The following is a 14581-nucleotide window of genomic DNA, read 5'->3' as shown; positions in this document are numbered from 1 at the left end:
CCCTCCCCCCTCTTCCTTCTTTTCTTTATAAATGGTCTTCAGTGTTTGGTGGGATTATGTTTAGAGGAGGTAATATATATATATATATATATATATCTGTGGTGATTGGGGATGAAAATCAGTGCTCTCTATCTTTTGAGTAATTGTGCCGGGTTTTGATCACAATTGTATGATTTGGATCTTATAAAAAATTAGAAATCTACGATTTGTCCCAAATATGATCTTAGATTAAGTTGATTGGAGGACAAGGCTCCCTGTAACCGATTCCATTTACTTAAGATTTTTCAATTTGGCTGGTACTGAGTTAAGGCTAAATATTTTTTTGTTATTGTTCATATTATACTTATGATGAAAATCTGAGGAAAATTAGTCATATACCTTGTATGGGATTATTTTTTCTTATGGGAATGACAAAAAATTTATTTTTTTATTTTTATTTGAACCTAGGTTTTTATTTCATGGTATCGATCTCTGCAGATATTGATGAGTATTTGATTGTATCTGTCTAGAACAGCCGAAAATTAAAGGAACACTGCCTCTTTAATCGATACCAATGATACAATACAGATACGAATTAACTGATACAACCGATCTGATTCTGATACTTTAATTCAATAATCCATGTTTGAACCTATTATTTTCATATTATTTATTTAATTGAAATCAATCGTAAATAGACTGAAATATGACTTAATTGCTTTCATAACTTCTGTAAATACCGGGCCAGCTGCCTGAGGCCCAAACTATATAACAGCAAGCTGGGCTGGTTAAACCCTCACCTGACTGTAGCCCAGTCCTTTTACATCCGTACGTGCTGTGGATATTTGGGCCACGTTGAGAGTACACCCATGAGGCCATGACGGGCAATTTTGTAGATTTTTCTTTTTGGTGAAAACCTACATAATATAATTAAGAGGAGAATCGCACCACACCAATGAGGTATAATAAAATGGTATTTTATATTGAAGAATAAGGGATCATTTCATACGAGGAGGAAAAAGATGAACAAAAAGATTGGCTTTGAAGCAAAATTGGCATCATGTTGCCAGAACAAAGGAAATGTACGAGATCCTAACTCTGCTTAGAAAAAGAAAGGAAAAGAAAGAGAAGGGGTTATAGAGGAAGGGAGTGAGATGAAAGTACAAACTACAAACATAAGCCCACACAAATAAGCTATCGGGCAGAAACGAAAGTAGACTACCCTACCCAGTGGCTCAAAGAATCTTTTCCCATAAGAGAATTTCTTTACATGATTCAGATGAAAAGGCTTACCATAGTTGCACTAGTAGTTGTCCATGTTGCATTGCAATTATAAACATCATGTCAATAGCCCCATTAATCAATTAGCTAAGTTTCAAACCAATACCCACCCCCACCTAAAAATAAATAAAAAATAATAAAAAAAAAGTTAAGAATGACACATTTTTTCAACAATTACAAAAGTTTCAAAACTGGTTTCAGTAAAAATAGGCAAAGATGTTAGTATTTTTTTTGATAGGTAGGGAGGGAAGTAGGTAACAGCTAGGAGACTCGAACTCGAGACCTCCTAGTGAGCATGGGTTTTATACACACCACAGCTCACCAACTGCACTAAGCAGTTGTTGTTATTGGAAACTTTTATTTCATAAAGGGTTGGGTGGTAATTTCAAATACCCCAGTATTTGGGTACGGAGGCTATATCACCAGGCAATTCTCTTTTTCCCTTATAAAATATGGAAGAAGGTTCCCTAAGCCACTAGTGTGAGGTGGGGGAAATTTATCATGCCACACCAATGCCAACTTAAGAGATGGTATCTTTCACATAGAGATTATGTGATCAAGTCAAGAGAGAGAAAAACAATAATAACAAAAAAAAAAAAATTCTAGAAGGTGTACTGCTCATTAGCACTGCATAGTTTTTTTTATTTTTTTCCTTCAGAAAATGAATATAAAAAACCATATGAGTAGGTGTTTTCAACGCTTCATATTCAGGGAACCTTTTCCCAAATATTAATATAGTATAATTTTGTGGATGATATACTCCTTAGGGGAAAAAATATGATATTCTTTAAATAGTTTTCTAATATTAACTATGCTAGAAAAAAATATTGTTAAAATTACAACACATACAACAACAATGACATCAACAACAATAATTAGAAAGAACTTTTAACAATGGTATGCCCAGATAAATTACTAAACTAGTTAAAAAGTCTATCATGTGATAGATTTAATGGGACCTATTTTTATTTTATAGGTGGATCCTAGGGTTTCTTGTTCACATATTAAAATTATAGTATAGTGGAGATTTAAAAACTTAGGAGAATGAGAGAGTGTGCAGTAGTGGTTAGTGCATCATAGGTATTCCTGAATATACATGGAAATGCATGTCAACATATAGGAGGATGTTTGATTGATTTAGGATATGAAATTTGACACGGGGCTATTGATGCTATCTGTAGACCAAGATTTTTTGACAAGCACATGTCAAACTCAATAGTAACGCAATTTGCTTTCCAAGAGGAGGAAATCTACACATCATCTACGTGTAATAGACTCCCCACGCCCAACCAATGAGGGCAGAAGAGAGACTGTCTCAGGAAAAAAGTGAATGTGAAATGATACTACATATCAGGCTTTGTTATCAGCTATGTGTATGACCTTTTGTTTTATATTTTAATGTTGTGGTGGTCTTTCCTTAGATTTTTCTATTAATATTGAATTATTTATCAGGAGTAAAATTTTATTTACTAAAAATTACTAGAAACTAATTAAAAATAATAAAGATAAGAACTTCTACCATATCACACAAACATCAAAAGAATTTGTCTTAAAACTTAGTTCACAAAGTGAGAGAACCCCAAGGCCTTATTAACTCCCATTATTTTTTTTACAAAATTGATGTGGGATTAGCACCCCTCACCACCCCACACCACACCACCCCACATTAGAAAATGTATAGCATGAACACCACAATTTTAGGTATTGAGATTGGGTTGGCTGGATCGATCAAATCATATAATTGTAATCGATATTAGTACTTAATTGAAATGCAGACAAAAAAGATATTTTTTTGGCATTTTTTGACCGATCAGGATTTAACGTAGTCTATTACTCTGATGTCTCTGATCTATATTGTATCAAAAAAAAAAAAAAAAAAGGTGAGCCATGTTGTGAGGACTAAGGAGTATCATGGGAAGAGGTGAGCCATGTTGTAAGGACCAAGGACTATCATGGGAAAGGACTAAGGGGTATCATGGGAAAGCATGGGATCGTCATCAGCCAATACTTGGGGAGTTGGAGTCGTCTTCGATCTGATCCTTATCCTCTCTGATATGGACATTCGACCTGTTTAACGCTGTTCTTGCCATCTGCCCCAAAACATTTCCACAAACACTTAAAAAAATAGCACACCACAATAGAAAACATCTAAAATGAAATTTTATTATTAGAGTACCATAGACGGTAGATTCCAGTCTATAAGAACCTGCCTCCCACTCTCTCTCTCTCAATACTCAAATCAATTGATCCATTAAGAAGAATCTTTGAAAAGCTTTCAGCTTCGAAGCGGACTAGGGGTGAGTGGCATCTGTGACTGTGGGTGACCTTTTTTTTTTCAAGTTTCGCTCGTTTTTTAACTTTTAATTCCTTAGAATCAAACAGTGAGCTCTGCTCGGCCATTCCTTGTTCATGGCTATATCCTCTGTATCTACTTCATTCTCTCGTCATTTTCTCTTTAGATTTCCATCCAAAACTTCCACATCTTCAATCCCTATTTTTCTTTCTAACAAGACAAAGGTCTCATTTCCATCCACTTCTCCATGGGTTTTCACCGAAATCGCTATTCCACTAATCTCTCCTTCTCCACCATTGGTTTTTGCAGGGTTTCAATAGATTTCGATTGTTTTCAATGGCGTCGGAGCCGAAAGAATCTCCCTCGAACAATCCGGGACTCCATGCCAACCCAGATGAAGCAACTAAAGGATACTTCATGCAACAAACTGTGAGCTTAATGCTTTGATTTGTTTTTCTTTTGAAGTTCCTCCACTTTTAATTTATTGTTTTAATCATTTGGGTTGTAAAGAACTTCCCCTATCTGTTGTTGATTAGTATTTGTTGATAATAAAACCTTATTGTGCAGATGTATCGGATTAAAGATCCCAAAGTCAGCCTTGACTTCTACTCTCGAGTATTGGGCATGAAGTAAGTTCCTACCGAGAATTTCTTTTTGAATTAGTTCTTAAGACATTCAAGAAGAAAAAGAATAAGAAACTATATTCACAATTTCTTATATATGATTCAGAATCATCTGAGCTTCCCGACTGCATGGTCTGTTTCATATTGAGTTCATTCTTGTCTATGGAGACATAGGAATGCATGTCTGAGTGTGTGCATGTTTATGCAATATGTTTGCTTTCATCTCGCCTAAAGATTGGTGTTACTGTGCCCAATTTTTCAACAAGAGGGTTAATGCATTCAATATATCTGAAATAACTCTTATAAGCGCATGTTTGATCCCATAACAACCCCAAGAACATTAATGGATGAAAAAGGCGGCTTACTGACTTACCACTAGCATAGTACATTGACTGACGTTTGGGGCAAGAGATGCCATTTATTGCAGCACATTTTGAAGGATGTCACAAGTATATCTCGTGAGCCACTTCCCATTGCCTATCCTATGACCTTGGATCTAAGGGGTGTTTCAAAGGATTTTGTTGAATAGCAAATTAGCATTTTGTATTAGATGTGATAGAACTATTAGGTTCTGAAACCCACACTGGAATCCCTATCATTAGGAACAAATGAAGACCCTTAGGAGAGAAAAAAAAAAAAAAGAAAAAGAAAGATTTTCTCCCTCCAATTCATGGTCACAGCTTCATTTGTAAGAACCAAATTTCCAATCATTTAATTTTGTGTTTGTGCAGTTGATAGTATGATCAAGTTATATACAAGTTTTGAATGAGATATACTGAGACATTGCTGTTATTTTTCTATTTATTATTGGTAATTTTGAAATTTTTATGACTGTTTTTGCATTTTTTTTTTGTCTGCTGCCTTGTGCTTTTTTGCATATCCATTGGTAGGTATTCTGATCATACATATATGATGTTTCTTCCCATTTCAGGTTACTGAAGAGGCTGGATTTCGAAGAAATGAAGTTCACCCTGTACTTTATGGGCTACGAGGTAAAGTCTATTAAATCACTTCTGTGAAAAAGACCATTAGTTGTAGGCCTTCTCATCATGGTTCAAGTATATCGGACATGGGATTGGCCTCCATCAGTATTGGGCCGGAATTGGCTTGAACCTAGAAATTTGAATTGGGAAGAGGAACGAAAGATTTCCCAAAATCCGTGATTTTATTGGAGCTTTTGATTCAATAAACTTGGAGATCTTGCTATAAGGGGTCAGTTTCATTGATTTTCTGCTATTTAACTGGCTAAACGAAGCAAACAATGGCAAAAAATGAACATCAAACATGAAACCAGGGTGATTCAAAAGAGGGTTCATAGGATTGGCCGGAATTGAGATCTGGTTTCATTGATTCTTATTTGAATTGGGCGATTCACCCAATCCGATTATTACTTGAACCATGCTTCTCGTTGGTAATGGGTAATTTTTTTATTATTATGTTCTTCTGGTTAGGATCCAGCAACTGCTCCAACTAGTCCTTCTGAGCGAACAGTATGGACCTTCAGTAAGCTGGCTACAATAGAGCTCACACAGTAAGGGATCTCTGTTCCTTATGGCTTCGTGATGTAGAAATCCTATATGATTGATTTCTTTTTTGTGCTATTACTCTTAACATTCAAATGCTTCTAACAGTAATTGGGGCACTGAAAGTGATCCTGACTTCAAAGGCTACCACACTGGGAACTCAGAACCCCGTGGTTTTGGTATGTGCCTTATTTATTGATTTTCAAATACTTAACTTTCTCAATTCCAATATTTTTAAGAAATAGCTAAAGAAGATTAGTCATATTTCCCATATTTATCTGCACCTTTGGAAATTCCAGTATGATTTCTGAGTTTTCAGGTGGTAATTACTCTTCATGGTTGTGATAACTTAATATTTGCATGTTTTCCATTCAGAGCCTAAAACCTTTAGTGATACATAACATTAATTTACATCCTAAACAAGCAGAGCTTGTAATCATTTTTCGATCACCCATAATTATGAATTTTATCATTCCTCTCCCATTCCAGGTGGTATGCAAAGTCCTGATCCTCTTAGATGAAAGGCATTTGTGTGAAAGTATCTTTACAAATATTAATAGTTTTGACATATTGTGAAGGAGATGCAAGGAGAGGTGCCTTCTCTCAAATACATGTTTTTTGTGTATTTTCAGATGGAGTGTTACCTTCCCTTGTTTTATGTACTTTTTGACTTTCCTATCTGACATGTAGAAAGATTTTTTTCCCCTTTCCCGGTTGAGGATTGGAATATATCCCAGTAATACAAATTGAGAAGAGGCAGTTGCCCTCGCCCCCCTCTTGACCTACCATGCATTAAGACCTAAAATAAAGATAAAAGAGAAGATAAAATCGGAGGATCAGCCCATGGCATTCAGTTGGTTTGCTGCAGGGTCTGAGTTTTCATGGGAGCTGTGATCATCTCATTCCTATGGATGCTTAGATTGCTCAACTCTCCAGTATATGCATTTGCCCGTGTACTTAGGGACATTTTTCCGTGGGATTATTGATCTTATTTTATAACTATATCCTGTATAAACTTTTTGATTTCTTCCTCTTTTTTTTTTCAATAAATTTTTTATTTTTCTCTCTCATAAAAAAAGAGAGAAATTAAAAGAAGAAAACAATTATGAACTTGCAACATAACAGTAAAAGCTCTAGATGTAATAATGTATGGTAAATGCTGCTAAGGTATTATTGTTAAATTTGCCCCTCCCAGACCCTGCAATATTGAGAGCCTTGTGCACTAGGTTGCTCTTATTTTTACAAACTATTAAGTGGTACTTTGTAGCAATTCCAGTTCATAATTTATGGTGTGTGCATGTTTAATAACGGGTACTGACTTGATCCATGAGTTCAAAGGCCCTTGGGTGTTAGGTATTTTAAGGAGCTAGTGCATATCCTATATCCTAGTTTTATTGTGCCCAATATTGTTGCTTTGGGTAAAGCAAATAGCACAGTTATCACTTTTTGGTATCCCAATAAGATAGTAAGAATCAAGGGGGATCCCAAATAACTATTGATGCCTTATGAATCTCAAAGTATGGTACAAGAGCCAAAGTCAAGTAGCTGGATTCATGAGTTTTTACTGACTGTTTGACTACAGTTTCAACAGGTTGAAGAAAGCTGAATGGAAAGTTTGTCATCTTTTGTTTGTGTTTGTGTTATTTATTTATTTATTTTTTTACTATTTACATCTCTAGGCAGTACCAATTAATGCTACTTCTGAGTCTTTGCCCTCAGCTTGCATATGAGATGTATTATGTATAGATAATTTTATTTGTTGATTATTGTTTGATATATGATTCTTCTACTATGGAGACACTTATTTTAGTGAGTTGTTTAATCATGCTTTTGATTTCAGGCCATATAGGCATCACCGTTGATGACACAAACAAGGCATGCGAGAGATTCGAAAGTCTAGGAGTCGAGTTTGTGAAAAGACCTAATGATGGTAACTCTTTTCCTTCAAGAATACTAAAATGTGACATTCAATTATATGCATTAGATATTAATATCAGATTTGGGGCGGGCCTGTGGTGCAACAGTTAAGTTGCTATTGCAACATGTTGGTCACAGGTTCAAAACTTAGAAACAGCCTCTCCTGTGAAGCTGGGGGTAGGGCTGCACACATTTTCCCCTCTCAGACCTTGCAGTAGGGGGAGCCTCGTGCACTGGGTTTTTTTTTTTTTCTTTCTTTTGCTTCGTCTATTTTTGGCCCATTGTGATATTATTCTTTTCTTAATCCGTATTAATTTTTTTATTTAATTTCTATTAGCGAAAGCGTAGCATCTTATTGCTGATCCCAATACAATGTTATGTCCACTATCCATTCAAGGTCAAGATTGAGGTTTTTTGTTGTGAGCATGTGCTTCAGCAGCAAATGATTTTAGTGTCACTGAAGACCCTGATAATAATCTTCAGTAGAAGTCTAGGTGGCCAAGTTGCGTGAGTTAATCTACTGCAAGCTGATGGCTTGGTTTATGTTATGTGGGTATATCCTAAAAAACAATCAACATTATTATCTTTAACTTGAGGAGAAATCTGCAATAGGGCACATCATGGCAGTAAGCTTACTCATGTAGAATAACTCAAGACTAATCCAACTTCTAGTAGTTAACTTCCCCTGTTTTACAGCAAAACCCGGGGTGCCCTGGAGGAGCATTGACAATCATACCTTCATTCCTAACTCAGTTGCTCCTTGGACAACAGCCATGAGCTCAGGAATATCTTTCTGATCATTCTTGTTAGCTTGTGATCCACTGTAGCTAAGAAAGGTTTGCATGAGAAGTTGGGCCTCCTTTCTGAGTGGTCATCTTTCTTTAGATCAATTTATTCCCTGCGAAGTCATTTAGGCATTGATTGATTGCAATTTCTTGGAGGTTGATGGTGACCTTTGCTCTCAAACTCTTCAGTTGTCAACAGGCATGCCCTAAACATTTTTATTTCTATGCAACATTTATCAGTTGGGTCCATTGATTACAATGATGTTTTGTCACTAAATTTTAACGGGTGCTTGTTGGCTGGGCCTGTTAAGATTTAAACTTTTCTAAGTTTTGATGGGACACAAGCTGGCTTTCCAGATTAGATATATGAAAATATTCTTTAAATTTAGAAATAAAAGGCATACAGGCTGAATCGTTTTTCAGGTTTGTGATATTTTCTTTTTTTCATTCTTTAGTTTCTTTATTTTTTGTTTGAAACTTCATCCATTTGCTTAATTAATTGGGAAACTTATTTGTACATTTTTGTTTTTTGTCATTTGGGATTTAAAAGAAAAAAAATATTGGATTGGACTGAGCCTGTCTTGGTTGTGTGTGGTGGGTGGGTGTATGTGTGCATTTTCCCTTTTCCTGCCTGTTCTTGCCTCCCCTCCCCCCACCCCCCACCCCCCTTTTGCTTTCTTAAAGGACTGTGCCACCTTGTCTCATTCCCAAGTTGGGGTCAGGATTAGTATCAACTGGATTAGGGTAGTAATTGCTTGAACTTGTTAACAAACTGACACATTATTCCCGTTCTAAGGTCCTTCTGTCAGGTGTTGGTGAAAATGTGATACAGGTGGATTTATCATGCATGAAATCATTTTTTGACCTAATGCCTAATGTCATCAGAGACTATTCTTTCAGGCCGCTTTTGGTTACATTGTTTGGAATGTGCTCAACCAATATTATTGGGATGATGGTTGGTCGAGAAAAGCAATTTTTTGTCACCCCTGTTTCTGCAATATTATTGCCATCTAAATGACACATTTTTGTACAATTTCAAGTTTGGAGGGGAAGGCGCCTAGGCAACTAGGGTGTTACATACACAATGGGGGTTTAGGTTAGATGGGAGTTTCTTCTCTTGGTTTTAATTTCGAAAAAGGGTCTCTTGTATTAAATACAAAATTTGGTCCTTTTTTACTTTAAATATGAAAGGACTAAGATGTAAAATAAGAAAATACTTACCTTCACAAAATGGGCGTACCCAGTGGACGAGGCTCCCGCCATAGCACTATAATAATAAAAGAAAACTTTAGATCTATCTTCTTCCTCCCCTTTCCATTCATCTCCTTGCCGGACAACTCATCAGATTGGATTTTGGACGAGATGTTGAAGTTGAATCTGGAAGCAGCGGCGACTCGGGATAGGTTCCCTCCTCCTCTTCTTCTTTCTTCTTTCTCCTGTAGCAGTGGCAGGCACTGCTACTGCTTCTGTCTCCATTCTTCTTCTATGTGGTTGTGTTGGACAATGGTGGTAGTGGCTGCCACCAGAACTTTTCTGGCGGTAGTAGCAGCTGCTACTGCTTCTCCCTATTTTTCCTTTTATTCTTCCATCCTTGGTCTGTTTCTTCTCCCCCATGCTACCAATTTTCACCCCTTTCTCTCCCACTTTTTCCATGTTTTTTGGGACCTGGGCACTAAGACAACTTGGCTGCCGGTGGCCTAGGACCTGGGAAAACTGCCTTGGTGCCTAGGTGCTAGCTGCTAGGTGCCCCCTTGACTATTATGGGCTGATTTGTAATTTCTTTGAAACATAAAATGCTGAGGGTCAAATAAGGAAAGCAGTAATTTCCCCTTCCTAATTCTGTAACTGGTTTGAGTCACACCATTCCATGTCTGAAATGACAAAATCCCTCGTATGTTATGAAATATAGCTATTTTATAATATTTCAAAGATATCTTCCCAGCAAGCAAGCAATCAGTGAGAGCAGCATTAAGGTTCAAAGTTGGGCATCCAAGGAGCTGACTGCATTAAAACGATGTTAGGTTTCAGTTTTATTTCTCCATCCACAATTTTTTGATTGATTGTCTATTTGTTATCCTTGATATGCTTCTGGTTTTTCTATTTTCTTTCTTAAATTGACAATGGTCATTCTTCAGAAGTTATTAAGGTACCTGTCTTAAAAAAACCTTTTGGAATTGTTGCAGGCAAAATGAAAGGAATTGCCTTCATTAAGGATCCTGATGGCTACTGGATTGAGATCTTTGATCTTAAAACCATTGGGCAGCTAACTTCTGGTGCTGCTTGATGTAATATGATAAGAACTTAGGTAAGTCGCTCTCCATCCCTCTTTTCTGCTTTTGACTTTCTTTCTGTTAATCATCCTATCTGTGTAATCTATATGGCAACTATTTCCACCAAATGGAGGGCTGGTTTCACTGTTCACAATTGGTAGGTAGGGTACCCTTTTGACTGAACACGTGTCAAGTTTTGTTGCCTATTTCAACAGTATGACCCAGCATGTGTTCGAGAATTATTGCCCTTAATGTTCAGTTCTCAAACTGTGGGTGGGACTTTAATGTGCCTAGTCAAATTGGACACTCTCCATGCACCACCTGGTCCAGAAATCCCCAAACATGACTACCGAGTCATCTTTGACTGAATGTCCAAAAGTCCGGTGTGGTGCTAGTGTTGTTGCCAAGCCTACTGGACTGGAGAGTGCACTGCAACCAATGCTTCTTAAATCTCAGAAGGCATCACTGTACCAGCTGTCCCCTTATTCCCCCTTTGAACAACCATGAAAGTTGAATCTGAAGACGTTCTTTGGGAATGGAAATCAAACTGGGGTCATTGATTGGGAATAAGGGGAAAACTGAAATGCCAACCTAAGGTTAAAGAGTTTGTGGAAACAGTTCTGCCCAAATCCAGAATAACAAACAATCTTGATGTCCAGCACCTCCTGGCTCCTGCTGATTGTGATGTTTGACTGGGAATGATTCAAATAGTAGTCCAACCCATCTAGTTTGGTCCAGATTTAGTGAACACGGCCATTTGATCCCCAAACTCTGGCATGGTCCATGGTCTTGTATGGAGTGTTAGGTCTATCATGGTTTAAAGTATCTCCGATACCTTTTGATACGTATCTTAAATTTAACCGACCGATATGATACACGTCGATACGATACATAGAATTTTTAAAATCCTTTCGTATCGATATATATCCCACGATGCATATCGATATGCATCAATACACCATTGATACACATCGATACAATATGATGTGCATCGATACGACTCTATGAAAAATATAAAATCGAGGTGAAATGTACGTTTCGGTATGTATCGGTAAGTATCGGTAAGTATCGGTGAATGTCGGTATGTATTTATTGGTACATATCGGTGAGTATTGATATGTATCGATCGGTACGTATCGGTGAGTATCGGTATGTACCGATACAGTGCGCTACGGTCATATAATGGCTAAGATGGGTAATTTTTCAGAAAACACGATTTTTTGAGGGGTTTTTGTTTCAAAGTTGCTGCCAGTCATATTTCTCTCTAACTAAAATAGAAATCAAGGTTGGGAACAAGGATGTTACATATATGGGACAACTACAAACCTTGAATTCTTCGTGCAATACCCTCAATTTAGTGTTTATGCATAATACATGTTATCAATAGTTTTTTTTTTTAACAAATTCTTTACGCAAAAGTATTTTAAAAAATATTTTCTATCCATTTATGTGTGTATCTTTAACGTATGTTAGCGTATTTTCGATACGATACAATACCCTCCGATACGTATCTTAATTTTGGTCGATCGATACGGCAATCGATACCGATATTTTAATCCTTGGGTCTATGTCTTCTCAGGCTTGTGAAGAAATGAGATTTATCAAATCATAAGGATATTTTGCTGAACAATTTCTGTTTAATCTATTTTTCAGACCTACTGTTTGCCTCAAAATTGCGTGTTCAAGGCCATTTTTCTTTGCGAATTGGAAGCCATCAAGTACGAGGAAACTTAAGAGATTTTTGGTTTTGGTGCAGGAGATTCAAGTTGGAATTCCTACTGTGCTACTTATCTGTGGTTCTCACTACAATAATGGACTTTGGTCCTTGATTTAGAGTATTAAATATCAAGGTTTCCTCCTGTATTGCTCTTATATTTTGACAGTTCATGTGGATTGTAATGTCTTAGTTGCTTAAATATGTTTCAGGCTTACGGCCTTGAGCTGCTCTGTAATTTAACTCGATGAGCATACAGTTAATAAAAAAACTTCAAATTAGTGTTCATTCATTCCCAAAGAGAACCACATCAATTTTTAGCCATTCAAAACGACACTAGCATAACCATTAAAATGGAAAAAAGTTCAACCCAAAAACAGAGGTCTATTATTGAAGTTTCTATTCTTTTTCTTTGGGAAAAAAGATCCCGTGACTTGGTGTCCACCCAGATGCAGAGGGGGTGAAATGATGGCCCCACTCCTGTGAAATATAAACGGGAAAATTACTTGATTACCCACTTACGGGTTTCCCTTTACAAAATTACCCATCAAAAGTTTCAGTTAACAAAAATATTCAAAATTAGGTTTTCTTTTACAAAATTACCCATTTAAAGTTTAAGTTAACAAAAATATCCAAAATTGAGTTTGGGTTTACAAAACTACCCATTTAAAGTTTCAGTAATAAAAAAAAACATTATTATATGTGGAAGATGAAGACTCACTATTTTGGGTAGTTTTGTAAACCCAAACCTGATTTTAGGTATTTTTGTTAACTGAAACTTTGGGTGGATAGTTTTGTAAAACCAAACCCAATTTTGGGTATTTTTGTTAACCAAAACCTTTTGTGGGTAATTTTGTAAAGGAAAACCCAAAAGTGGATAATCATGTAATTTTCCCAATATAAACACCACACTTGTTGATGCCCTTGTGTCTCCTCAACATCATGCTGATATATGGATCACATGACTAGGCAATCAGCAGGTCTAGAAAGTGTCTGTGGGTCCCAGATTAAGGTTTTCCATGTGGAAGGATAATGTGGTAATTTCAATCATATTGCTAGAAACAGGTCTAAATTGATTGCATTTGGAGTTTCATACTCAGATTCTGCCATATATATTCCCATTTATTGGCATATTCTGTCTTGTTTTCAAATTTTTTTTTTTAAATTAGATTTTCATAGTTTTATTTTGACATTTGGCGAGTATTTTTTTATTTTAGGATTAAAATTGGCCAAAACCGATTTTGTTGGAACTTGACATGTGAGCAAGATCTATCTAATCTCTTTTTTTTTCCCTATTAACTCGATCTATCTAATCTAATTCATGTTAGATGCTTGTGGCCACTGGTCAGAGCACAAAGGGTTGGAGAAAGGGCAAGAACAAGCCCTTGTTACATTAGAACAGCTTTCACATCTCCACCATGATTTTAAATCTCGCTATTGTATTAGTGTATTGGTATCAATTGGATCTGATACTGATACAGACTTGTTGATACAATTGTTAAGTTTGCCTTGAATTCTAGACTTGTTTTAAAGAATGACTCTCTCCGATATATTTTGGTAGTGACCTAAATGAGAAGTTTTCTGAGATCTGTGATGGAAGCAGAGGGGTTGGGCTGATAGGATCGACCCATGACTTGGAGTATATAAAATATTATCTTCTTGTTGAGCAAGTTATTATAATTTGGGGTTTTTCGAACTAGAGTTTCAGGGCGAGTTTCCTCGTCACTGCTTGGGTGTATTCTCTCTTCTACATATTAAAACATTTTCTTCTTCACCAGAGGACGTAGTACACCACACCGATGTGTGAACCTCGTTAAATCTCTGTGTTGTGCAAATCTATTGGCTGTTTATTTTTGTATTTGTTGGTGTTTACTATAACAACAGTCAAAATGTAGGTCTCTAAAACAAAAGGTGATAATTTGATTTTGAAATCATATCGATACGAAATTACGAACCAATTCAGCTAATAATAATAATAATAATAATAATAAATCCTCTCCAACCATCCATTTATCTCCAATTCATCCAACGGTTGGGACAACTTAAACACATTATTCAACATCTATCAACACCTGGGGATGCATACCCCAATTGTCTAGCCTTGGATAGGTGGAAGAATGTAAATATTCTTTACTAATGTTGTGATTTTTTTTTTATGAAATAAAAATTCCATTAATTAGTAATTACTGAATATAA

General features: G+C 36.3%; 1 protein-coding gene across 3 annotated transcripts; it reads left to right on the top strand.

Annotated features, from left to right (window-relative positions):
• Nucleotides 1-3349: 3349 nt before the first annotated feature.
• Nucleotides 3350-12677, top strand: LOC122058255 (lactoylglutathione lyase). Of its 3 annotated transcripts, none has more exons than XM_042620860.1 (9): nucleotides 3350-3557; nucleotides 3863-3982; nucleotides 4121-4182; nucleotides 5108-5168; nucleotides 5628-5707; nucleotides 5808-5878; nucleotides 7540-7629; nucleotides 10585-10706; nucleotides 12428-12677. In XM_042620860.1, the coding sequence occupies exons 2-8, from the start codon at nucleotides 3890-3892 to the stop codon at nucleotides 10683-10685; spliced, it is 558 nt and encodes a 185-aa protein (XP_042476794.1). In that variant the 5' UTR covers nucleotides 3350-3557; nucleotides 3863-3889; the 3' UTR covers nucleotides 10686-10706; nucleotides 12428-12677. The 3 variants fall into 3 exon arrangements, with proteins under 3 accessions (XP_042476794.1, XP_042476792.1, XP_042476793.1); XM_042620858.1 differs by lacking the exon at nucleotides 3350-3557 and adding an exon at nucleotides 3564-3777; XM_042620859.1 differs by lacking the exon at nucleotides 3350-3557 and adding an exon at nucleotides 3564-3777 and having other exon boundaries at nucleotides 12325-12677.
• The last annotated feature ends 1904 nt before the right edge of the window (nucleotides 12678-14581 follow it).

The sequence above is a fragment of the Macadamia integrifolia genome, chromosome 12, assembly GCF_013358625.1.
Source record: "Macadamia integrifolia cultivar HAES 741 chromosome 12, SCU_Mint_v3, whole genome shotgun sequence".
In the NCBI taxonomy this organism is placed as follows: domain Eukaryota; kingdom Viridiplantae; phylum Streptophyta; class Magnoliopsida; order Proteales; family Proteaceae; genus Macadamia; species Macadamia integrifolia.
The sequence above is the reverse complement of the archived record's forward strand: the minus strand, read 5'-3'. Positions and strand labels throughout refer to the sequence as shown.

Excerpts from the sequence above, each read along its gene's own strand:
- LOC122058255 (XM_042620858.1), top strand. The coding sequence starts at position 3,670 with ATGGCTATATCCTCTGTATCTACTTCATTCTCTCGTCATTTTCTCTTT. Across the intron at positions 4,183-5,107 it reads TCTCGAGTATTGGGCATGAA|GTTACTGAAGAGGCTGGATT; the intron begins GTAAGTTCCTAC and ends TTCCCATTTCAG. Across the intron at positions 5,169-5,627 it reads TGTACTTTATGGGCTACGAG|GATCCAGCAACTGCTCCAAC; the intron begins GTAAAGTCTATT and ends TCTTCTGGTTAG.